Here is a 21,145-nt window from a genome sequence, read left to right as displayed (position 1 = left end):
ACATGGCTCTGTGCTAACATTTCCTGAGTTTTTGCTAACATCTTAATAGATTCCTATAAGCTAGTCGTTTTATTTTCTGGGCCTGATGTATTCCTAGTGTATCCAAAACCTGGGGGAGCATTAGAATTATTAGACTGACCCTGACTCTGGCCCTTAAACCATGAAAAGTTCGGATGGTTCCTCCAACCAGGATTATAGGTTTCTGAATATGGATCAAACTTCTGACGATTATCAAACCTAGTGTTATTATATAGAGCATTGGCTTGCTCTTCATTATTCTGGCCTTCCCAAAAAGGCTCCAATCTACCACTAGTGTTACCCACTTTTAAAGCTTCTAACCTTTTCGCTATAGCAGCAATTTTTGCATCTGATTCATAGCCTCCTTCTACCCTATTAACGTTTCCTCTGCCGAGAAGAATTGTTTTCTGGGGTCCCCTACTACTTTCCCATTGTTGGGTCTTTTCGGCGACTTCATGCAAATATGTCATCGCGTCATCAATTGTTTGGTTCTCAAATCCACCAATACACATAGATTCTACTGTGGTTGTGGTGGGATAATCTAAACCCTCATAAAGGATCTGAACTAACCTAACCTTCTCTAAACCATGATGAGGACATTTGGCTAATAAATCATTAAACCTTTCCAAATACCTATACAAAGTTTCTACCTCCTGTTGAGAAAACGTGCATATTTGCGTCCTAATAGACGATGTTTTGTGCCTAGGGAAAAACTTGTTCAAAAAGGCAGATGTAAGTTGTTCATACGTTTCGATTGACCCGGAAGCCAAACTATATAGCCACGATTTAGATTTATCTTTCAGGGAAAGGGGAATAACCTAAGTTTCAAAGCATCATCATCTAGGTTTCTAATCCTGAGGGTACTAAAAATTTCCTCAAAGTCCGTAACATGGAAATAGGGGTTTTCATTTTCTTTCCCTAAAAAGATTGGGAGCAGCTGTAAGGTCCCAGGTTTAAGTTCATAAGTTGCTTCTGTCTCAGCTAACCTGATACATGAGGGGCGAGTAGTCCTAATTTGATTCAACAAAGCTTTCAAAGTTGCCATTTCTGGCGCTATCGGAGCAACAGGGATTCTCTCCTCAGTCAAAGGACGTTCAAAAACAGACTCTTCAAAAGTCGGACTCTCTAGATTAAGGTAATCGAGACGCTTCGAACTATTAGGTTTCTCTTTAACAAATCTACCTAGTGCTTCTCTTTTACGTTCAGGCACACAATAAAATTTTCTAAATTGGAAGGGTAAGCAAACACATATCAAGGCCGACTCAACCAAATCAAACCTATTGATTTCTAGCAAACAAAAAGCATGATGGCTCCACTTATATTGTTTCTAGACCAGCTTCTAATCCTTCGAACGGGAATTCATTACAATTTAAGCAAACCCCTCTGGAATCAATCCGAGTTAACGTAAGTTGAATAGAGGCGAGGGAAGCTCGGTAGAGCTTTGATACCCAAGGCCTCACCGGTATTACAAGGCGGCGCAGTCACGCATTCAACTTATTGAAACCGTCAAGAACTTCGAAGTATGCTTAAAAGAGTAACCAATATTTTTCGAATGACTTTCCTGTGAAGCTCGTTACCCTATCGGTCTCATTCTAGTCAAAATTTTAGGCTTAGGTTCGCGTAGGTTACGTGTTCCTAAAGAGGGCAAGAAGAGAACGGTGATGAAATCCGAACCCTTATCTTGTATGGCCAGGCCTTGCCCTTTACTGGAAAAATAAATGTCCGTATTCAGTCCTCAACATATATGCATACGAAGGAGTCCAGTAACTCGTTGACAGGGGATTTGCGAGTGTTTAGAATCTTACCTCCCGTTCCAGACGGGGGATGAATCGGTTGTAGTCGACTCGGGCCACTGACTCCGATGTCAAGTGTACGAATCCAAGGTGCAGATACAATATCGTAATTGTCCTCCTTCTCTGCAAACAGTTTATATTTAAAGTACCCTTCCGTAGGGTAATAAAAAATAATGTCCCAAAGTCCAAAAGTCCAAAAAGAAAAGAAAAATTACAAAAATAATAAACCCTAATACAGTTTTTTTTTTTCTAAAAGAAAATAAACAAACCCTAAACTAAAAGAAAAGAAAAAAAAATAAGAATAAAATAAGAATAAAATAAATCTAAAACCCTAAAAACAAGTCCTCCTCGGTGGCGCCAAAAATTGATGTAGTTTTCAAAGTGATAAGTGGAAGTTCGTTCAAAGACTTGTGAAGGATTTTTTTTAGACTTAAATTCAGAACTAAAATAGAAAACACAATAAAAATTATAGCGAACTCAAACAAAGATGATATCAATATTAAAAGAAACACTGAGGCTAAGATTCCACTATTTTCCTAGTTCAAAGTGATTAAACCAATACTTAGATTTATGCAATTTTCTCGTTTAATTTGATTCTAAAATATTGCAACAAGTAGATTTTCAAAAGTAGTAATTGTAAATACCAAGTATGAAGCATCAAAAGTCTTAAAACTAAGCATACTCCATCAAAATAGATCACAATCACTCAAATAAAAATCATATTCAATAATAGTTCAAGGAAAATAATCATATAATTATTGCAAATAAAAAGATAAAATAGAATATACCACTTTTTGTTGGAAAAATAGCTTCCTCTATCGCCTCAGCAATGGGGTTTAGCTCCTCATATTAATCATGATCCCAAAATATTTGTTTATGGCTCAAAAGATGATTAAAAAGATGAAAAGCGATAATACAAACGATTCGCAACAGTTTGTTGGTGTTGCAGAATCACTGTTACAGGGCGAAATAGTATCTAAAGACCTAATGCAACAGCTGTGATGAACGACACATAGGTTTTGCTGTGAAACAATGATAGTTTCTGCGACAGTTGCTTGTGCGTCAATGTTCTTCGTGTTCTTCCTCTTCAGCAGCAGCATCAGAATAAGGTATTTTCCTGCAACTCGATCTGTGGAGGTCTATGGTGTTCTAAACTTCTCTGAAAAGATTCGTAACCCTTATATGACTTATCCCCTCTCCTTTTATAGGCCACAGCTCGATAAAATCTCCCCAAAATCTTGGTTTATATCCACATCAAGTTTCGGAGTTTCTTTTCTGCCAAACTCTCTTCACGCGTATTTGACCTCTCCAAATACTTCCAAACTCTTTATTAGATAACTACGAATGTTGGGGAAGCTTTTCTAACCTTTAATCTCCCTGAATTGTCTAAAAATATTCCAACAGTAACCCGTGACCACAACACCTCTGTTTCTTTCTCCCGGTCGATCTAACCCAATTCATTCGATCCAATCACATATACCAACCCTGTTATGCTCTAGGGAGTCCAGTCGAACAAAAATCAGCCATTGAATCTCGTTATTTCACGTCCAACAGCAGCAGCCAAGTTCACACAGGTAATATCAGAGTTTCCCGCCAAAATTGTTTTTTGAACGATGAAGAAAAAGGGGCGCCCCTATCCAGAGTAGGGGTGACTTTAGAAGCTGCCTTGAGGGGTGTCCTGGGGGTGCCCCTTATCCAAACCGGGGGTCCGAATAGCAAGTGTCCTTCGGGTGCTTTCCGACAACTTTTCAAGCCAATTTTTTCCAGAAATGTTTATTGGCCAAAAATACCTACAAATAAATAAAACACCATAATAAGTACAAAAATGAACCCTAACAATATATAGAATCGAGACAAATCGGACACAAAAATGTGTCTATCAACACATCTATGGCATCTGAATCATCCTCCATGTTGACATGTTTTTATTGTTCTCTCAAAGGTCATGAACTCTCAAAGTGTTTCAAGTACAAACACAAAACAAACTTCAACGAAGAGAAAATCGATTATTAAACAAGCTCAAACTTGTTCAAAAATCACCTGAGGTATGTAAACTCATCTCGTCTTCGAAGAAGTTAGTTTCCAAATAAAAGACTAGACTACTAAAGAGAAGAGTATGGTCTAAAGTGTCTGAGAAATAGGGTTCTATGAATTCCTTTCAAAAAGGTTATGGTGGACAGATTTTTGTTCACCCCAACACAACTTGATTGTGTTGTTTGGTGCATCTTGTCTCATGTGCCTGATCAAAAGAGACAAGATTGCGCACACCTCAGGGTTTAGGAATAGAGAAATATCTTAGTTTGTTTTGTTCTCTTTTTGGTTTTGCTGTGTTTTGGCAGTTTGGAATTCTTTCATCTTTTCATATCTAATTGATATTGGAAGGGACTTCCCTGTTTAATCAATAAAAGAGGTTTATTCTTGAAAATTCTACCCTTTTTGGTTTGTGAGTTGTACGTGCGCAAACCTTTGTTCTTAAAGGTTCCGTAACCCTACATTCCTTTTTCCTTATCTTGAAACTCTTTTTATCATAAGACTGCTTGTTGAGATTAACTTGTGATTTCCTCTCACAATCCTGTACGTATGGACACTCCAAGCATTATGTCTTCTGATGGAAAATATGTTAATATGATTGTTAAACCATCAATCATGAAGGAAAAAGATAAATCTCCGTTACCACCAACTTTGAAAAGAAAAAGAAGGAACGTGAGGAAGCCAATAGTGGTCCCTTCAAACTCTCAAAAGTTTTCTGGTGTTCTTGAAGAGTTGAAGGAAACAAGGAAGGAGATTCGGAAAATAAAGGCTATTGTTTTGAGAACTCTTGAAATTTAGAAGGCCTGGTTCGGCATCAGTCTAGAAGGTTTGTTGGAATTGACTCATATCTTCATAAACCTTATGTTCCCATTGATGTTGACGATAAGGAGTTCGGGGACGATAAAGAATTCTTCAGAGGTATCAATGTCTAGGAAACTTCTTATGAGAATTTATTCTTGTGTTTTTAAGAAGGATAACTAGGGTTTGGAATAGCAATTATTTTGAGTACACATAGCTATTGCCAACGATTCTCATCTTGCAATATTTTTAAATTTATTTATTTAAATTCTAAAGTTGATTTGGAAGATGATTTTGCAGTATTAATCTTTATGGTTTTATATATTGCAAATTTTTATGCGATATGTGTTTTTGCGTCTGTGAACCTTGGCTGTCTCATATTTGTTCAAAAGTTAACTCTATTATATGTCAGTACGCAAATATTGACAAAAGATAGAATGAAATTTTGACAACAAAAGTTAATCCTATTATGTCATATGAAAATATTGATGGAAGATAGGATGAACTTTTGTTTACACAGATTAAGTTTATTATATGTCATTGTGCAAATAGTGATGAAAAATAGAATGAATCTTTGATTATTCCGCGGTATTGGTCTTTTCCTGATCCACATCTTTGTATGTACTATGTTGGTCCGTAAGTTTTCTTATGTTGAGCATGGAAAATTGAATTGATCATTTTCGTTGTGCTTAATTCAATTGAGATTTTTAGATACAAATTCATGTTTCATGAGATTTGTTAATGTCCAAAGAAATTCTTCTTTTCTTGCAAAAGTAAGGTCGCTCTTGTTGTTCTTTCGGGAATGAAATTTTATGGGGGGAATTTCTTTTATGAACTTGTACTTAATTGCCAAATCTTTGTGGGGAGTGCGGATGTGGAATATTGTAGGAATTTTCTTGTATCTTTATAAACTCCTTGATGAATACACTAAGTTTCGACTATGTCAAATCATCGAAACAAGTTGATATGTTCTCATTTGGTCATGAAGTATATCTATGAAAATTTTATTAGGATCCCACTAGTTTTCATACCTTCGTCAATTTATATTGACAAAAAGAGGGAGAATTGATGTGTAGTTCACACTACAAATACATATGGTTTACGAATCATTATGTAAGGGGGAGTGGTTTTCATGTGAGATGACGTATTAACTAAGGGTGGGTGATACATATCACCGTAGTATTGTTTTCAAAGTTGTGGTACAATTGGACTTTGATGTTGTGTAATAATACTATGACATTGTATAACAATGATTGAGAGCAACTGTTTTCTCATTGTTATTTCTACGGATCTTCAAAAACTATGATGCTGAGTTGAACATGTTCAGAATCACTGGAGTACTTGGAAGTGATGAAAATTTCGAGGAATGTTGAAAAACCAAGGAGATCAAGCATTTGGATGAGAAGCTACAAAGTTTATTTATTTTGTAATCCATATGTATTGATAGTTTTGTCACTAAAATTGAAAAAGGGGGATATTGTTAGAGCACTTCTCAGTCAAACTCGCAAGCGTTTCTATCTCAAGCTTGTTTGTCAATGTTAGTGATCAAAACTATTAGTCTTGATTTCTAGTCTACTTATAGTGATGTCTCGGACTGGGATAAATTGTGTAGTTGAGCATTAGACTTCACGGCATTCATCATTTGAAGACGAAGAACTACCAAGGAGAGATTTTGGAACGACGTCAGTAAAAGGTATGTGGAGACTGAAACTCATCTATCACTTGGAAAGTCTATTTCTACTCTATCTCTTATATTGAGACAAAAGTCGTATTGCCATATAATATTCGATTATGCACATTTATGATTTCGAGCTGAGTTTAACTCGCTTACATATTTCTCGAAATATGTGTTGGTAAGCTTTCGCTTCGACCAAGTTCATCTTATATTTGACGGAAGTCAAAACATGATCATGTGAAAATCGCCGAGTAACATCTTACATGATTTGTGTGATATAATCATTTGGTTAGATTTGGAATGTTTCGTAATGATTATTTCAATAACTTGAAAATTCATTTGATGCTAATAGTTCATAAAAATAGCTATTGTCATCCTCTAAGAATGTTTCATTAATTGAAATAAAGTTTAGAACACTTAACCATTAATGGATTATGAACACAGTATGTGTTCTTCCATATATGTAATACATGTCTGGGAACCATAGTATGCATACTCGTATGCGTACCTGTTGGTTTGTGAAAGTCCGGGTACCTAAGTACACATACCGGTACGCGTACTGGCGTAAGGTTTAGGTCCAGGAATTTCTCATGATTTTGGAGGTATGCGTGCCCATTCGCATACTGGAGAACCCAAACTTGGTCCGGATACTTAAGTATGCGTACCCGCTTGCATACTTGAGTGGTTAAAGTTCTAGAATCGGTTATCACTTGAACTAATACATTTACATAATAAGGAATGCAATCTTTTGCAAACCGTGGCTATAATTTTCATGGATTAATTCGAGTGAATTAAAATCGATTTTGCTTCAACTGTGTTCTTATATACTTCTATGAGAATATAGCAATTGAACAACTCTATAACTAGTTTCATTTGAGTCATTTGAACTAGTTGTGGTTAAGATGAATAAGGTTGACAGGAAAGTGTTCATATAGCTAACTTTGGTTAACTAATGTTGATCCAACCTAGTGTACACATTCAGGTACGGTTACTCAAACCTAAATGAAGGTACATTTCATTTGTGTATAACAAGCTAAGTTCGATATAACAGTTGAAAGATATTAGCTTGAATCTAATCACGTTTTCATCTAACGATGAATATTCAAATGTTTTGTTACCAATGTAACTTATATTGCAAGATCTAATTTTAAAACTATATAAGGGAGAACTCTAGAAACTAGGAAACCTAATCCCTACACCTTCTGTGTGATACTAGTTGCGACTAGAGTCGATTCTCCTTTAACCTTAGGTCTTCTCCAATACTCAGTATGTTAACGACTTGAAGACTTCATTTGGATTGAGAAGCCAGACCCAACTATCTTCTTTGTAGTTGCATGTTCTGATCTTACTTCTACTATCGTGATTGGGTATTATCTTTTCTAAGATTTTCTTGATATTTATCTCCAATATGTAGGATTAAAAGTAGTCACAAACATTTTCGTCTCATCGTTTGTGATTCCACAATATCTTGTTTCGCTTCCATACGATTAAGATTATTGTGAGGTGATTGATAATACTAGGCTGTTTTTCGGGAATATAAGTCCGGTTTATGTATTGGTTCCCGTGCACCTTGATTTATCAAAAGACGGAACAAAACTCATAGGTATTTCTGTGGGAGACAGATTTATCTATTCCAATAGACTTTTATGTATGCGACAGATTTGTTTATAAAGTCTTCGAATTTGAGTCGTAGCAACTCTTAGTTGTGGGTGAGATCATCTAAGAGAATCAAGTGCGCAAAATCCTTCTGGGATTCAGAGACGTAAGGATCGCAACTGTACCTTGATCAGTGTGAGATTGATTAGGGCTCAACTGTATTCCAATCTGAAGTTCATTGGTAGTAGGCTAGTGTCTGTAGCGGCTTAATACAGTGTGGTGTTCAAAGCTGGACTAGGTCCCTGGGTTTTTCTGCATTTGCGGTTTCCTCGTTAACAAAATTTCTGGTGTCTGTGTTATTTCTTTTCCGCATTATATTTCGTTTTATATTAGAAATATCACAGGTTGTGCGTTAAGTTCAATCAGTTCTTGAATCTGACCCTTGAGTTATTGGTTGAATTGATTGACACTTGGATATTGGTTTGTGATACCGTCCAAGTTATTTCTCTTATTCAATCGGGTTCGTAAATTCCTATTTGTTTGATTGTAGATTGAATTGAGAACTTGAGAAATAACTCTTTGATATACTTTTCTATAGATTGAGTCTGACTGTGTAGTTGACTCTCTTGAAAGTATATTGGAGTTTTTCTATTCAGATTGCCGAACGAAATATTGGCTGTGGTTGTTAGACCCCACTTTTTCACATTGCATATATTGAACAATGTTTAAACTAATTACAAGAACGTGATTCTACCATCAAAGAAAACCGTGACGAAGATAATTAACAAACTTCCGCTAGAAAAACAACAAGAAGAGAGTTAAATTTGTGGAAAATGACTATGTAAGGTGAAATGGTCTAGCTTCCCATTGGAATGGGAAAATTTGTCATGGTCACTCATGGCAAAAATGTTTTTTTTAATTAACCATATTCTGTTTGAAAATTGGGCTAGCTACCCGGAGATTATAGAGTATTTAAATAAAAAATTATTGGAACCCAACTTTTCTTCGTTAGTGCATGGGAAATTGAAACATGACACTATTTACGACTAGGATGATAAAACATGATCCAACCGCAAGTTAGCAACTTATGGTTAGGATTTTAAGTTTTTCCCGACCATAAGTTTTATTCCAATTAATATAGATAAACTTACGACTGAACCATATACATTTAGGTTGGGAACTATTAACTTACGTTTGAGAATTACCAACCGAAGTGTTAAAAGACTAGGTTTGTTAAGTATAGACCTAGCCATAGGTAACCTTGAATTCCCATTATGTACTTTCTCTTCATTGTATTTAGGATTAGAAAAATTAAAACACTAAAATTTATTTATTCATGCTAAATTAATATCCACAACTCAAAAACAAAAAAAAAAAATTCATCCAAATCCATAACCAAACGCACTACAACAAAGTGTGATTAGGGGTGAGCATGGTCCGGTATGAACCGATTTTTACCTCATCTCCGTCCAATGCAATTCATTACGGATTTTAAATTTGGCATCATCATCCAATCCAACATCTATTAAATTTGCATCTAGTAGATGCAACTGATGAACAAATTGGGTACGGATAATCCAAAAGATTTGTTTTAGTTAAAATTTATAATGGAAAAATAAAACAAACATAGATGAATTCTTATAAAACATATATATATCAAAAATGAGTGACGCGGGTATTGAACGATCTACTCTACATAGGTGCGGGCCTACAGGGATAGAGAGCTCAGAAACCTACTTTTCACATCCCACAAGCAAATTTGTACCTGTCTTTAAAAAGCATAGCATTTCTGGTCGAAACGCGACTAACCCAACTAAGAAGAACCAAAACCTGAAAGACACATCTTTTTAGGGATTGTGATTTTCCTGTCCCTTCTCTTGATGGGCGAATGATGGGGATTGAACCTGTGTATCACGGATTCACAATCCACTGCCTTGAGTACTTGCCTCTAGACCAAGTATAGCGACGGTCTTTTACCCTTTAAATGAAAGTCTTACCCTTGTTTCCATCTAGCAACTCGTCCCTCGCTTGAAAGGAGCCAACCTATGATCGAAAGGTCTTGGTCAAATCAGAGAGAATGGTTTTCTCCTCCCAAAGCACAAAGTATAATTGTTGTCTGGTTTTTGGTTTCTCAAATTTCGTATATATATATATACATCCATTGGATCCAAACGCATTACAACAAAGTGTAATCTTGAATTCCCATTATGTAATCCATGCATGGCCACATGTAACCTTTAATTCCCATTATGTAATCCAAATCCATATATATATAAGTTTCATGGACAAAGAGCGTGCATGGGCCGGTATACACCGGTTTTTACTTCATCCCCATCCAATCCAATTCATTATGGATTTTAAATTTGGCATCCGTATCCAATCCAACATATAACAAAATTGCATCCAATGGATGCACGGATGAACGGGTACGGGTAATCCAATGGATTTGTTTTAGTTAAAATTCATAATGAAAAATAAAACAAACATAGATGACTTCTTATAAAACCTTCGCATTCTATATATAAAAGAGGCATGGACAATAATCCAAACAAACACCTTAAAAATTCCTAAACTATCTATAAAAACTATATAAATGCGCTTAGTCAAACGGGTGTGGATGTCCAACGGATTTTCAAGGTTGCATCCGAGCCTAATCCGTGGACCGCTGGATTTCAAAATTATCATCAGCATCAAATCCACTAGAGAATGGCTGGAATCCATCAGCGAAAATACGGTTGGTTACGGTTAAATCCGCGGATTAGGGCTAAATGCCCACCCATTTAACAGACTAAAAGATGAAATGGAAAATTAGGTTAAGGCCCAACCCATGGATAACCCATAATATGAGGTCCTTAATTAAAAGAAGTTTAAATCTAGGCCCCGAGTTATTAAAAGACATACATGTCCTTTTATATATTGTCAAGCCCCAAATTAAATAAAATTCAAATTTAAGCCCAAAATTATTAAATATAGGCCCAAAATTGTTAAAGTATAATGTGAATGTGTAAACAGAAGTTACACATGTACATCGCATGTGTATCCAGAAGTTACACATCCTTATGACATGTGTGATGCAAAGTTACACATCAAAAAAATAGACATCAAAAAGAACGCATACAAAAAATACATGTATTACTTTAATATTTATTTACAATAATTTCTTAGAATGTGTAACTAGAAGTTATACATGCATATTTCTAGTGTAATTGAAAGTTACATATGCATCTATCTAGTCTAATTGAGAGTTACACATGCATCTGACTTGTGTATTCAGGGTCAACTCCAATTCCAGTAAGACCAAATACCACAAATAAGCAATTAGCTTTTATGAAGTTATCGGAAACCTGAGATATCACAACAAGCAATCAATTTTTATAAGCTTAAATGAACAATACATACAACAATGTACATTCAATTTCACATATATCTGACTAGTGTATCTAGCAGTTACACATGCATTTGAATTGTATAACTAAGAGTTACACATGCATATTGCATGTGTAATTAGGATTTACACATTCATATTGATAGGTGTACCAACTGTTACACACACATGAATATCAACGGATAACCACCAACTCCAACAATTCCATCTAATGGCAGTATTGTTGGATATACCAAAGGTGAAAAACATCATGCTTGTCCAAATAAAAATAAAAATCAACGTGATAAGGAACTTTACCGATGCTCTTTAGCATAACCAGATCCAAAAAAAATCACCGGTCCACGAGAAAATATCATCAGAATACGGGGCTGGTTAGGTGCAGTGAGAATACGAGCAGCTTTTCTAATTATTGGACCAAAGGATTGTTTTTCTGCCAAAAGAAATGGATAACATAAGCCATCAAAAGTCATATTCATGTGTAACTAATAATTACACATGATATATTCATGTGTAATTTCCAATTACACTAGGTACATGCATGTGTAATTAGGAGTTATACATGCATCTTACATGTGTAAATTGGAGTTACACATGCATATAAAATGTATAACTAGGAGTTACACATACACATTAGGCAAAGGAACTAACGATTTTAACATCCTATAATCTACCATAGAAATCTCGGTAACAATCCTAGCAAACCTAACTTCTTAGTAAAATGACAAAACTGTAAGAAAAGCAATACTACCACAATACGATTTTAGATTGAAATTGAAAGTACAATACTAATATTTTTTGAAAATGCAGAAGAAAAACCTCTTTCATATCTTCCGAATTATACGTCAAGTAGCATAAATCAGGAGACAAACAAAGATGAAAAAAGACACTTGAAATAAAATTTAACCTCAATCTCTTCACAACTTGCATTTAATGGCAGTATACTTCCAACAACACGAGCATTGAAGCTCAGCACTGCTTGCATCTCATACGCACATTGTTGCAGGTCTATTGAGTGAGATGTTGATAATTCATCAATTAGGGATCGACACTACAAGATATGAAAGAAGAGTTACCATTTTAACTACAAAACAACAATAAGAAAAAGGAAAACAATATGGATAATGGGACAATCATATGGCTGGTGTAATCGGGGGTTACACATCCATATGGCTTGTACAGCCGGCAGTTACACGACCAATTCAACAACAAAATATGCAGTTACGCTACATGATACAAGCTAACAATAACCAGTATTCAATCAACATACAAAGTAGGCATTCATTCTCTATGCAAATAAAACTTCTACATCAAACTAATACAAATAGTGTAAGATAGAGATGCAAACCTTGGCGAAGTTTCCATGGGTTTTGGTAGATCCACGAGAAGAAGTGAAAACATCATCAATACCGGCAAACTGCAAAACCTTCTTAGGAACTCTAGCAGCAACAATACCAGCACCACGAGGAGCAGGGAACCATTCTTAAAATGAAGGTACAATACTAGCACTTTTTGAAACTGAAAGACTTTTCAGTGCTACTAGCCACCTCAGTGTTCAAGCCTCCAAGTCAAACAGCAAACTAAGTAAATTAGATTTAGACTCTAATGTAGCACTGGAAGGAAGCTAAAAACAAGAAATTTTAGCTCAATTGAACCAAGAAATTTTAGCTCTGTGCAAATGGTATCTTGTCAGTGCGCGCATACCACATTCAGACCTGCATAGAGATCAATTGATCCGTAAATTACTTCCATAGAAATACATACTGAGATACATACTAGAAAATATTAAGACTAAGCGATTTACCAATAGTTTGAAAGGTTCTTATACATTTTTGCAGCCAATCCAATTGTTTTTATGAAGGCCTAAACTAACACATGGCTTTTGTCATTCTTCGTGCATGAGATCGAGAGTGAATCTGGGTTGGTTTGCAGCTGGTGAATCCATCTTTAACCAACTTCCTAATGTGTTTCCCTTCATAAAATAACACCAAACCAGTAGATCAGCAGACGAGTTTCAACAAGATCAGCACGTATGCCTCTAAGAACTGCATATGCATATCCTATCAAATTAGCATGTGTTACTATAAGTTACACATATAATTAGCATGCGTAACTAGTAGATACACATCCATTTAGCTTGTGTAAATTATCTAATTAGCATGTGTAACTACTATTACACATCCATAGTTTGTGTCTGTCAATGCTAGTTAGCGAATCATACACATTTTGGAAAGGGTTGTATATCTAAGAAATTTTCTCTTTGAAACAAGTAATGTTGATTATTGCTGGGTTAAATCATGATAAATTTATGATGCAGAGTATCAGAAATATCAACAGGAACATGAGAACATAAGCTAGAAGCTAAAAGATTCAACTGGAATTGTCACAGCAATTTCAACTCTTTAGTGTAAGGACGTACCTTTACTCTGAGCTCATTGATAATCCGTTGAACTGTCAAATATTGACTGTGAGCTCATTTTTCAGCTTGTCTCTTTTGTACATTGCCTGAATTTTACACAAAATAAGCATCTAAGATAACGAAAACCTATGATTTCAAGTTTGAATAACTGAAAAGCTAGTACAACATACTTAGCATCCAACATTACAAGTGAACAGAGAGTGATAGCATAACTCAAAACAGAAGAAGAAACAAAATAGAATTGCCATGAAAAGGAAAAAGAGAACCAATACCTTCTAAAGGAAAGCTTAAGAGAGTGACTAATTGGCCGAAAATATCCACTTTAAGGTTTCGCTGCGTGGGATCAAGTAAATCACCTATCTTCTCATTATATATCTGTAAAAACAACAAATGTTAATAGCTTATACACCACAGAGTATATGTAAAGCTAAACTATTACTTCACTATGAAGGGAAAATAAGCAATCAAAGCTTACTTCCAGAAACGAACATCGACACTGATAATTGACCTGCTTCTCACCAGAGTTTTCTTGTTCCTAACAATATAAGAAACAAATAAGTACACCTAACATCTAGCAAGGAAAGACAAAATTAAAATTTTACCAAAATTTTAGCTTCTGATTCTGCAGATTCATTAGGAGAAACGTTGACGCTGCTGTTAATGACTTCAAATGAAACACCTAGAGTTGAATCATCAGGGAACTCAATATTTTGCAACTAAAATACATTATACTTTAGATTGAATAAAAACATCAATGAATTGTGAGGAAATTTAAAAATTATGTGAATAATTACTTCGGAAATTTCTGTTGTGGTTGAGATTTCAGATTCGTCAGATTATCTTGACTTGAATTCACTGTGTAGCTGGTGATTTCAGATGAAGCTGAGAGAGGTACAGATTTAGCTAGAGCCGGAGTCACGGTGCAACTGGTGATTTCAGATAGAGCTGAGAGAGACGAATCGGTATCGAAAATGGGATTCTGGAATTGAAAAACATAACAACAACATCATAATCGATTTGATTCCGCATTTATCAATCAAATTTTGAGAAAATATTAAGTAATTTGAAATCAGAGCATAAAACAGACTTACCTGATCATCTGCTTTTGGAGAAACAAGAAAATAAGAATCAAGAATCTCTACAGACTCCATAGATGATTTGAGATCTAGTAACGTTACTTTAGTTTCTTCAGGAATGGGTGAAATCATCATCTGAGATGGAGAAACAATCTTCATAAACCAAAAACAGAAACAAAACACAAAATCAGTATACGAAGTAAGAAGAAAAAGGTTAGGATAGAGATTTTGGTTTTGTTTTTGTCTCGATCTTACATCTTTGGATTCGTTGTGAAGAAGATTTGGAGTTCGTTTCACTGGAGGAGTTGATGAATTTCTAGGGTTTCGTTGTTTGCGAGGTGTTTGAATTGGAGTTTTGAGTAAAGTAAGAAAAAATACGAAGAAGATCCAGGTAGTAATTTACAGATCGATTGTGTTAAAATTCCTCCTGGTAGTTTGTTTTCAGAGATCTCTAACAATGGTGACATGATTTTCTCGATGGAGCGAGAATCATTTTCTTGCTCTCTGCAATCGTTTTCTTCGGTTTGATGAAAGAACCCTAATTTTATTCAGAGCAGAGACGAGAGAGAAGTGAGAGAAATTGAAAATGAAAATGAATCTGGAAATGAAACCTATAGCCTATTTCATTAGGTATATATAGTAAAAGGTATTCTTGGTATTACGAATTTCCCCCAAACCGTAAACTTTGTTACCAAGCCCTGAAATCAAAAGTTCTGCACCTAGAAATATTAAAAAGTGAAAGTACGGAGTTGATATGGAAGGATCCATTTAGTGGAGCTTCTATATATTAAACCCATATAATAGGGGGTTCTAGTATTTTTCATAAGCTGAAAACACTAAAGTTAAACAAGTGCATAACCCATCACTACAACCAACTTTTTGTCTCGTAAGTATATATATACTTATACAGGATTATGTAACTCATGACGTATGAGAATCAAATCTCTTTGTTTTTGACTGTTTAACTTTAACATCTTCCCAGCATCAATATAACGGGTCTGGTCATTAACCAACCACTTAGCTCACCCGACCTATTTTCATATCAAAATCACAAACTTCAATACTTGTATATAATTTGAAAAACAAAAATAAATGATATAGTGTACATACAATCATCATAGAAACATCATACATTTATGGTGTTCTTGTGGTCCTTTTTTTTTTTCATTTTTTCGATTTCAAAAGTTGATACAAATATATAAGAAGAGGAAAACAATCCAGTTTCAGAAAGGCAATTACAGTTGGGAAACAAAACACTACCCAACAGCAAGACTCGTGCACCGATAACAAATACTATATGACTTACCCATAAAAGTAACTACGACTGGCTAGGATACAAAGGTTACGGTTGGGAAAAATATATTTACGGTGAGGAAATTCCTAGACAAAATAACAGGAAAGTGTCGAGACTTCTCCTGAAGCTGAACAACTTTTTTTATACACGAAAGTCAAGTCCAAGCCCCTATTCGAACCCAGAAAACTAAACAACTTACTCCTAGGAAAATATGGTTAGGATTTTGAATTGTCCTAACCGTAAAGATACATTGTAACCGGGAGTATTTCAAAAAAAAAAAATACATTATAACTGGGAGTTCTTTTTCTAACCTGGTTGGGATTTTCATGCTTTACAGCTAGGGCGATAAGACTCCTAGACGTAATCATCTCAGAATTCTTCTTTTCTAAACCATAACTTCATCAATTTAACCTACTTGTCCAGTCAAAATCTAAATAAATGGAGGGTTTGCCAATCCAATGAAGCCCCCAAATAATAGTTAATTAACAAGTGGAATAAACTCAACACTTACTACCTCACTACGGACCTTGCGTTGAGAATTTATATCTCATTTTCAAATCAGGTTCTTTTAGGTTCTTGAATCAGAAACAAAAGTTTCAGAATTTGAATTTAGTGGTTTAATAGAAGACGTCAATTTAGCTCGCTGTCATAAAAACTTGAATAGCCACGAGGCAACTAGCCTTTAGGAGCAAGTTGGCAAGTAGGGGCACTTGTCCACATTTACCGCTTCCTTTTTTTAAGAAGGGAAAATTGACTGCCTTATTCATATAAACGCCCCCATCTTTTAGAAGAAAATAAAAATTCAACAGAGAAACAGCATCCATTGCACATAAATAATAAGTAAACAGAAAGAATTTTAAACAAAAAAACTTGGAACTGCAATTTTACTACTATCATATTTCTGAATGTCTATTTTACTAAACTAAAATCTGCATAAGAAATAAACTTAGAAAACAGACCTAATTACCCCGGATGGATCTGCGGATAAGAGTGAACCCGAACATATAACTAAGCAGCTAAGCTTTTTGAGGCTATTTCAAACACATTCTCAGAAAGTCCATTGGTTGACAGTATCATCTCCAGTTGTGCCTTAGCATGCGCCTGTCTAGTCTCATCATAACGCCTCCACCTCGACAAGGCAGACACCATACGCGAGGCACCCTGGGGGTTTAGTTTGTCAAGTTGAAGTACAATCTCCCCCAAGAATTTGTAGCCTGATCCATCCTTTGCATGAAAATTAACTGGTGACCCGCAGAATCCTCCAACGAGTGAGCGCACCTTGTTTGGATTGCGCAAGTCAAAGGCAGGATGCTTTAGCAGCTTGCGCACATTCTCGACATTTCCAGGAATATCTGAAATGGCTTGAAGACCAAACCATTTATTTACAACCAAATAGTCATGTTCCCACTTGCCGTAGAAATCAGCTAGAACATCATCACGGGTTTTGCTAGGGTGTTGGACCAAGGCTGTTAGAGCTGCAAACTGGTCCGTCATGTTCGTTGCGGTCTTGTACTCATTCAGAGCAAGTTCTGTGATCTGGGAATCCTCAAGAGTAGCCAAATAGGAAAGAGCAGTGTTCTTTAAAGCGCGTCGTGATACATTGGAGTGGTTGAAGATGTATGGATCAGAGCTTCTGTTGTTTTCAACCGTTTTCAAAAATTCTGCTTTGAGTTCAGAAGCAAGATGCTTCATAATGAAAGATCGGACAGCATGAACAGCATCAGGATCAGCAATATCCATCATTTCCGTGATCTCCCCTACCCCAGGCAGATTAATTGCCTTAGCAATGAATTCTTTATCCAAGCTACCGTCAGTAAGCATGCTTCTGAACCCATGCACAAAGTCTGCGTTCAGAGCTAGTGGTTTGTTTTGCTGGAAATCAGCAGCCAAGCTAAGCATCAACTTTCTAGACAATACTTGCCCTGCCTCCCAACGATTAAACTCATCTGAATCATAAGCAAGTAGAAAAAAGAGATCGGTATCAGTAAGATCGGAGGTGAGGCGAACAGGAGCGCTGTATCCTCGCAAGAGAGATGGAACTGGGCGTTCAGATATTTCAGAGAAATCAAATTCTTCTTCCTTCTTAGTTATCTTAAGAACTGTAGTATAGGCTGGTTGGCCATCTGTAGAAACCACCTGAAGCATACCATCACGATACACGGATGTGAGAGGCATATCCTTCCCGTTTGAGTCAAGCAGACCAACCGCCACAGGTATGAGCATTGGTTCTTTTACTGCCTGGCCTGGAGTAGGAGGCACCTGTTGACTAAACTTCAAAGAGTACGTCTTGGCTTCAGAGTTGTAGAATGATGTAACATTCATAGTTGGTGTCCCTGCCTGAGAGTACCAATGCAATAAATTTGCGAAGTCTGCATCATTTGCATCTCGCATTGCAGCATAAAAGTCTTCACACGTTACAGCTTGACCATCATGCCTCTTAAAATAAAGATCCATCCCTCTTCTGAAACCTTCACTTCCTAACAAAGTTTTGTACATCCTGACAACTTGAGCTCCCTTTCTATAAACCGTAGAGGTGTAGAAATTGTCCATCTTAATATAGGAATGTGGTCGTACTGGATGAGCCATAGGACCAGCATCCTCTGGAAACTGATTGTTACGGAGAAACGAAACATCTTCTATCCTCTTAACTGAACGGCTTCCCATGTCAGAAGAAAATTCTTGATCCCGAAAGACGGTAAGACCTTCCTTCAAAGTCAGCTGGAACCAGTCACGACATGTTACCCTGTTTCCAGTCCAGTTATGGAAATACTCGTGAGCGATAACCCCTTGAATTCTAGCATATTCTGCATCTGAAGCAGTCTCAGGTGACGCCAAAACAAGCACTGAATTGAAAATATTCAAACTCTTGTTCTCCATGGCTCCCATGTTAAAATCTGCAACCACCACGATGTTGAAAAGATCCAAGTCATACTCAAGACCAAAAACATCCTCATCCCACTTCATAGCTGCCTTGAGAGAATTCATGGCATGAGCAGTTTTTGGTAAATCCTGTGCAGTTGTCCAAATCTTAAGCGACACATTCCTCCCCGACCGGGTGACGAAAGAGTCATCCCTGCTCTGCAACTGTCCAGCAACCAATGCAAACAAGTAGCATGGTTTCTTGTGAGGATCCTCCCAAACTGCATAATGTTTACCACCCTCCAGATTTCCTTCCTCTACTAGATTTCCATTCGACAGCAGTACTGGATATAGCGCCTTATCGCCTTCGACCCTGCAAGTGTACTTAGCCATGATGTCAGGGCGATCCTGGTAATATGTTATCTTCCGAAAACCCTCAGCTTCGCAATGTGTAACAAAATTTCCAGAAGATTTGTAGAGTCCCTCGAGAGATGTGTTCTTCTGAGGTTGTATCTCTGTAACAATCTCTAAACTGAATCTTGCTGTACTTGGTGGTGATGAGATTGTCAGATGGCGTGCATCCAAGTGATAATCTTCTTTCTGCAGTTGCTTGCCATCAACTTTGATTGATACCAGCTTAAGATCCACCCCATCTAACACCAGTGAAGGAGGTGCAGAAGAGTTTCCTTCAATTCTTTGGTAAACAGTTATGCTTGAAGAAACAATTGTGTGCTCCTCACCCAAAGAAAACGTCAGATCAACCGTATGGAAGTAGTAATCAGGCTTCTTGTAATCCTTCAAGAAAATCTCCTTAGGGGTTTCCATCTCTGCCCGGCTTGGTTAAGGTTGTGTTGCTCCTCGGAATTGTGCTGCTTAATCCTAGAACTTAAAGAAAAGAGAAGAGAACCGGAAAAGAGTAGTGGATGAATCTGCTGACACTTAAAACTTTTTAACTTTGTATATATAATAATCTTCCTTATCCTTTCTTGTTCAAATTGGTATTCCTATTCCCAATGCTTTTCCTAGACTAAGAAGGATATATATTCTAGAATGAATCCTCTATTTAGAACTTTTCAATTACAGGAACACCAGATTTATTTATTTTTACCAAATCAATTGCAGGAAAAGAAAATATGATTAACTTTGAAATTTTCTAATCAAATACTAGTGTTGTGGGTAATAATCCAACAATTTGGGAAAAAATGACCTAAAATGAAGAAGAAGTATGAACTTAACTGATCAGTTTCACCTATAGAATACACAAGCGAACCATTTATCTTTGAATTTTCATTTCAGCCTACAAGAAAATCCAAACGAAAAAGTTAGGGAGACAGAAAATTAGAAGAAAACTTGATAGATTTAATGGTAGAGAGAAGGGATTTACTTACGCTGATAATTTCGGCGAGAAGAATACCGTTGAAATCATCAGAAGCGATGAGTTTATTATTACTAGGATTTGAACCTAGAATAATGGCAATTACTTCTGGATAATCAAATTTTGACGAACTCTTGGGTTTCGATGTTGGTTTCTGATAAAGATTTTGCTGGAGATGTTGATTTGTGAGGTTCAGAGATTCCAAATTAAGGCAATAAATCCTGAGAACGGGATCGGATGACCTTGCTGTTTCAATATTGAGATTATCAATGATAAAAAAAAAGGGCCCCAAGGCGAAATATCGGATATCGCTCTGGAGCGATACGCAGTATATCGACGGTACATTATTTTCTCGATGATATCGGCCGATATGAGCCGATACGAAATGGGTAATGGGTTAGCTGTTTTTTCTCTTCTAGCATTCAAGGTCGTCGTTGGCTAGATGACGACCTGGGCCTCCACATTAAATATTTGTTGTTATAGTGTATGTTTTAGACCCTAGAAAAATTATTGATTTCATGTTTTGTGAGTCGATAGTGATTACAAGATCACAGAATATTAAATAAAATTTCCATTTTGATAAAATAATTAAGATCTGGATGTACCGATTTTGACTATTTCGATGAAGATATGTTGGTGTTGCTGCCTGTATCGATAACCTCATATGTCCCACATCAAGCTTATTCGAACCAGAAGACCAGGGTTCTCGAATTCTCTTTCTTGCAATTCAATTCAAGTATCAAACAAAGAAGAAATTGGACCCGAGTCAAAAGAGTTGTTCCTCAATCGGTCTGTTGAAAACGGATTTGATAACCCAATTCTGAGGTAT

The 21,145-nt window shown here is 36.3% G+C and overlaps 1 protein-coding gene and 1 pseudogene across 1 annotated transcript; one reads left to right on the top strand and one right to left on the bottom strand.

The window, feature by feature from the left end:
* The first annotated feature begins 600 nt into the window (after positions 1-600).
* LOC113354761 lies at positions 601-700 on the top strand (annotated as a pseudogene).
* Positions 701-16,883: 16,183 nt separating this feature from the next.
* On the bottom strand, positions 16,884-20,617 carry LOC113347731 (puromycin-sensitive aminopeptidase-like). Its single transcript, XM_026591400.1, has 2 exons — positions 20,330-20,617; positions 16,884-20,238 (listed from the first exon to the last, which is right to left on the bottom strand). Exon 2 carries the CDS (start codon positions 19,764-19,766, stop codon positions 17,091-17,093), a length of 2,676 nt encoding a protein of 891 aa, XP_026447185.1. The 5' UTR covers positions 19,767-20,238; positions 20,330-20,617; the 3' UTR covers positions 16,884-17,090.
* Positions 20,618-21,145: the final 528 nt, after the last annotated feature.

Source organism: Papaver somniferum, chromosome 2, assembly GCF_003573695.1.
Source record: "Papaver somniferum cultivar HN1 chromosome 2, ASM357369v1, whole genome shotgun sequence".
NCBI lineage: Eukaryota > Viridiplantae > Streptophyta > Magnoliopsida > Ranunculales > Papaveraceae > Papaver > Papaver somniferum.
This window is presented reverse-complemented; position numbering and strand designations above follow the sequence as displayed.

Bases quoted from the DNA above. Each gene is read 5' to 3' on its own strand.
- LOC113347731 (XM_026591400.1), bottom strand. From the start codon at position 19,766: ATGGAAACCCCTAAGGAGATTTTCTTGAAGGATTACAAGAAGCCTGAT.